The sequence below is a fragment of the Haplochromis burtoni genome, unplaced genomic scaffold, assembly GCF_018398535.1.
Source record: "Haplochromis burtoni strain Fernald_Lab_line unplaced genomic scaffold, NCSU_Asbu1 Contig_83, whole genome shotgun sequence".
NCBI classification, from domain to species: Eukaryota; Metazoa; Chordata; class Actinopteri; order Cichliformes; family Cichlidae; genus Haplochromis; species Haplochromis burtoni.
In genome coordinates this window covers 1,164,900-1,170,594 of record NW_024582444.1, presented here as the reverse complement: position 1 = coordinate 1,170,594, position 5,695 = coordinate 1,164,900, and the positions used below count along the sequence as shown (strand labels likewise).

At 39.9% G+C, this 5,695-nt stretch overlaps 1 protein-coding gene across 3 annotated transcripts in view; it reads left to right on the top strand.

Moving 5' to 3' along the window:
• Positions 1-5,695, top strand: part of LOC102288874 (actin-binding LIM protein 3) — a 59,928-nt gene that overhangs the window by 29,266 nt on the left and 24,967 nt on the right. For 2 of the 3 annotated variants that reach the window (XM_042222297.1, XM_042222298.1), the window contains 6 exons: positions 199-257; positions 1,895-1,975; positions 2,538-2,699; positions 2,820-2,849; positions 3,469-3,580; positions 3,852-3,953. In XM_042222297.1, the coding sequence (XP_042078231.1) occupies positions 199-257; positions 1,895-1,975; positions 2,538-2,699; positions 2,820-2,849; positions 3,469-3,580; positions 3,852-3,953 (546 nt within the window). The remainder of the gene's footprint in view (positions 1-198; positions 258-1,894; positions 1,976-2,537; positions 2,700-2,819; positions 2,850-3,468; positions 3,581-3,851; positions 3,954-5,695) is intronic. The other variant, XM_042222299.1, reaches the window with a different exon arrangement.

Below are 5,695 nucleotides of genomic sequence, written 5' to 3'. Positions count from 1 at the left end.
GTGTGTGTGTGTGTGTGTGTGTGTGTGTGTGTGTGTGTGTGTGTGTGTGTGTGTGTGTGTGTGTGTGCCTTTGATTGATGTTGATGCACTTGAGAAAAGCTGATCTGCTCTTCATAGGATCCCATAAAACTGTATGGCTGCTGCCCACACGCAATAAACAAAGTAAACTGAGATAAAATCGCATGTGTGTATGTGCAGGTTCAGAGGTTTGGCACCCCATGTGTAAAGAAGCAGCTCGGCTGGAGAGGAAACTGAGGGTGAGTGTTACTCAAAATACCTGCAAGCCCCTGCTCTTCCTCTCTGTTTCTGTTTTTGTCCTCTCAGTGGTTCTCTCTTTCATGCTGTGTCTGAAATGTCTCACTGTTGTTTTAAAAGCAGGTATGTCGCTCTTAGCATTGTAAGAAATGTGCTCAAATCTGCCCTCAGCGAATTTAGTTTTATATATAAAAATTTGGATAAATAGACTTTATTTTGCTGTTCATTTATAAAAGATTTCATTGTAATATATAGTTCGTCACCAGATTGTTCATACTATTGTTGCAGCTTTATTTAACAGAAATTGTCCAAAGAGGTTCATAAAGTCTTATTGTATTTTTTCAAAGCATTTCATCGAAAGTAGAGCTGCAGACCTGCACTTTGACAGCTCTTGCCAGAGCCTGGTGTTATCATGAACATGCAAATAATAATCATCACACCATGGAAGGAAGTTGTAACTTTACAAAACACATACACACACCTACACACATACACACACACACACACACACACACATACACACAGGGAATATGAATGTTAAAAGCAGGAAATTAACATTTGTTGTTAAATGATTGCTCAGCTCAACTGAGAAGTGAACATGTCAAGAAAAAAAGTGAGATTCAGCTATTCCAGCACATAGAGGAACATTTACAAGAACACTTACATGATTAAGAGTTGGCTTAATAATGCTGTCACAGTAAAAACATAACAGGTACAGAAGTGTTAGTTTGCAGCTATAATATTCAGTACAAAGTGGTTCTCTATCCTGAAAGATTAATACTGAAGAAAAAGTCAGGTATCCGCCTTTTTAAGTCTTTGTATGAAGTCAAACAGATTTGATATCTATAATATTACACAGTTCTGGCTGTGAGCAGAGAAGCTCCATCCACTTGCTTTATATTACAAACAAAAAAACAGCATTAACAAAACACACTTTTTTAAGTGAGAGGCTAGATAAAGTATTTTAGTTTACTTATTTATTTTAAATTTGGTCTATATTGACATTTAATATCACACGGTTGATGCATGATTTTGCAGCTGCACCTGCATGCTGTGAATCTCCTGTTCTACCACATCTATTGGATGTTGATCTGGTGACTGTGGAGGCCATCTGGACTCATTGTAATGTTCCAGAAACCCTTTTTGGGGTGGTTTTTAGCTCCATTTAGATGGAGTCCAGAGTGTGCCAAGAAAATATCCCCCATAGACCATCATACCACCATCATTATACCACTTTAAGTGTTGATACAAGGCAGGATGGATCCAGGCTTTCATGTTGTTTACACCAAATTCTCACCCTGCCGTTCAAATGTTTGAGCAGAATTCAAGGCTTATTACCAGGTGACCGTTTTCCAATTGTCTGCCGCCCAGTTTTGGTGAGCCGATGTAAATTATAGCCTCAGTTTCCTGTGGTACTGGAGGTACTGGTGGTACTGGGTAACCAACTCAAGGTTTGAGGTGAGGTGCTTTCAGAGATGATCTTCTGGATACCTTGGCTGTAACGAGTGATTATTTGAGTTACTGCTCCAGGTTCACTTTTTTGAGTAATGCATTAAATTAAAGTACTTTTCTGCGCTCACTGTTGTATTTAAGCTAACTTTATTCACCTTCTTGCTCTCACTGACATTTGTCCCACCAGCTGAGACGTACCTCCGAGACAGCATCCATTTCTCCTCCAGGCTCCTCTCCTCTCCTTGGCTCTCCTCACCGGCTCATCTGTGTGAGTAACCGTCACCATGGCTACGCCATGGTTGCGCCCTCAGCTGTCACAGTCACATCTGTCACTCAAACATAACCAGCATAGACAGAAGCACAAAAGAGACCCTTAAAGCTCAGGCGGTCTGTGCTATCAGTCTCTCAGCAGACTTCTTGTCTGTCTGTTGCCTCTCCCTGCCTTACTGTATGCCTACTAAAAGCAAAGTGCTAGACTACTAAAGCCTTAATATGCCTTTTATAATAAGCAGGCTTTTATCTTAAGCCCTTTAGTTTCCTATCCAGAGTTATTGTCTTACAGTGCACACTTTTTAGCTCTATCTTAGATTGTTTAATGTCATGTTTAAATTTTTACTGGCCCATCAAAGATTTCAGTTTAACCTGCTCACCTGAATGTTTACCATTGCCTCATTTCCCTTCCTGTATGCTACGATATGTGTGATTTTCTATGCAAGAATTTGGGTGCCTCTTCTGTTGGTGATCGAGATTGGCTGTTAACAGCCAGTCTTCTACTTATGGTTTGGTCTTCATTTAATGTGTATCCCTGTCTACCTGTCTCTCTCTAACAGGCTAAGGGTGATGGGGATGTTTTGGAATATAAGCAGGTGGCAGCACTTCCCAGGGTTAAAGCCATATATGACATTCAGCGGCCCGACATTATTCCTTATCAGGCCGACCATGCACAGACGCACCTCTCAGATGACACTTTGGAGAGATGCAACCGTAGGCAGGTAGTCACACACACACACACAAACTCACTATTTGAATTTCTTCCGGTAAAAATAAATTGACCATAAGGTATTAAGAATAATGAACAGTAACAAATACCTTTTATTTCTCCTCATATCCAGTCATTGGGCTCCTTATCACCATACTCTCATGTAAGTACTCCCCCACCTCTTTGTGTAATGGTTGAGAAGGTAATCCTTACTCTAAAGTATTAAATACAAAAGAAAATAGATGTAACCGGTTTTAATTTTAGAACTCAAAACAGTAAAGTTGAGTGATATCAAACACCGGCAACATTTGAATACAAAAAGACATAGTTTGATATTTTGGGACATAATTTTGTACCCTTGAGATATACCATCTTAATTAGTAAACTTTAGAAGTGCTGGTAGGTGGATTTTGTTCCCATCAGGCTGCATGCTTCCTCTGATTCCAGTCTACATGCTACGCTAACCTAACCACTTTCATATTTAATGCGCATCTATTTATATGCTAATATTATTGTTTCAGTCTTGGCATGAAGGAAAGTAACCATCCAAGTATTTCTTTAATTTGTGCCATCATTGTAACAGCACCGTGATAGTCTTCACTGTCTGTGTTTAGACTACATCTGCACATGTTTGTGCACTAGGACTGCTAGCAGCATACGCACCATGTAGGTTAATAAACTGCTGTCAGCATGATTAAAACTGTGTTGTGGAAGTAACCTTGTGCCTTTAGTAAATTAAAGCACATTATTCAGACAGCCTCTAAAGCAGCCTTTCCTTTCAGGATCTCTTGGATGGCATGGAGTTAAGAACAAGACGTTCCTCCAGCTCCCCCTATACCGACTCACCTGCACACAGTCGTCACGGAGGCTCCCCACTGCATTATTATGTCCCTGGTAATACTCCCACTCAAGCAAAGACACACACACACACACACACACACACACACACACACACACACACACACACACACACACACACACACACACACAGAAAAATAGCTGGATAGAAAGTCTTTGTGTGGGTGCAACTCACATTTGCATGCACATGTAATCCATCGGGTTATTTGTCAGTGTATCTTTCAATACCCTGTCTGTCTTACTGTTTGTGGATGTGGGTCATTGATGCTTTGGTTTCTCTCATTGTGATTGGCTGGGCTGAGTGCAGGCAGTGAAAGTGGCAGGAGTTCTCCTTATTATAGTCAGCCAGAGCCCAGGTGTGCTACACCCACCAACACCTTCCAAGCCCCCAAGCATTTCCATGTGCCAGGTAGGCCGTTACTGTGTATGTAGCCCTGACCCTAACCTGTTAACTAACCAAAACTTCACCACGTCAGACCAAAACTAATCCACAGTTCACTGATGGACCTCGTTTGTTATTACTATATATCAGCTATAGCAGCTGTTCTCCTGCATTCATGCACACAGGTTTTAATTGGATTAAAATAATAATTTGATATTTTGTTGTCATTTTTGAAATAAAAAAATCCTTTATAGTCATGGCAAAAAAGTACACTGTCTCAAGTCTAAGGTTTTACATATGAGGACATAATAAAAAATAAGGTGGTCCTGAGCAGGTGTTAGAATGAGGTAAATACAACCTCAGATGGACAACAAGCAACTAACTAACCACAGCTGAGCCAAAATGTAGAAGCTGTGTGTGAAAGAGAAAATACGGTCCATGATTCAGTCGCTTGTAGAATCACCGTGAGTAAATTGAAGTAAACATTTTATATACAATATTATTCATCTCTCACATCATTGTAGAGGAATTTCTGCTCACTCTGCTTGACAGCGTTGCCTCAGTTCATTGAAGTTTGTGGGCATTCGTTCATGGACAGCTCTTTGAAAGTCCCACCACAGCATTTTATTCAGGTTGAGGTCTGGACTTTGTCTTGGCCAAAGCAACCTAGATTCTTTTCTTTTTCAACCATCCTCTCATATATTTTCTGCTGTGCTCGTTTATTGTCCTGGTGCATGACCAAATTTCTCTCAAGCTTTAGCTGTCAGAGGAGTTCAAGGTTCCCAGGTCCAGCGGCTGCAAAACAAACCCAAATCATCACCCCTCTACCACTGTGCTTGACAGTTGGTATGCTGTGTTTGATTTTTACCAAACATGGTGCATTATGTGCACTATAGCCAAATACCCACAGTTTAGTCTCATCTGTCCAAAAGCCATTGTTCCAAAGGTATTGAGGATTTTCCAGATTCACCTTTGCAAACCTGAGCCATGGTATAATATTAATTTTTAGAAATAATCAGCTTTTTCCTGGCACTTCTGTTATCTTTTTTGCCATTGTGTTAATACATCTGAATGCTCTAGACCGTGGGTGTCAAACATAAGGCCTGGGGCCAGAATCAGCCCAGGAAAGACTCCAATCCGGTCCACTGGACAGCTTTGAATCTCCTCCTTTGTGAAGGAGGGGATTGCTTTTGGACTTTTAACTGTATTTTCATAACTTTTAAAGTTTTTCCTCTCAATAAATATCTCCTACATTTCCATTAGTACTACAACAAGTAGTTAAGTAATTGATAATAAAACACAGAAAATGTACTGTTTTTTCCACTATCTACTATCAAAATTGAGCTACAAGACCTTTTCTGTAACTTTATATATTTATTGATTTGTGGTGACAGATTTCAGGGGATCCATGGGTGAGGGGGCGGGTGGGCGACATCGACGCCCAAGTTTGTGAATATGATAAGTGACATAGGAGTTTCAGATAGGTGTATAGCTGTATCTAGGAGGCTGAGGGGGTAGCACTATTTTTGTTTTTGTTAATGTTCTTTTTTTATTTTTTTTTATAATGTCGTGATAGTAAAAACCTTAAAATTCAGGATTTACTTTCTTTTTACCATGACTGTAACTAAAGAGTAAATTTGAATATTGAGTAATTATTGTGATGGAAGAACAGTCTTCTTGCTGGTTCCAATTTATCTACCCCCCTAAAAATGAGTCACAAAAAAGTAATTTGAGATATTAATTACTAATGAGCACGATCCATCCATCAT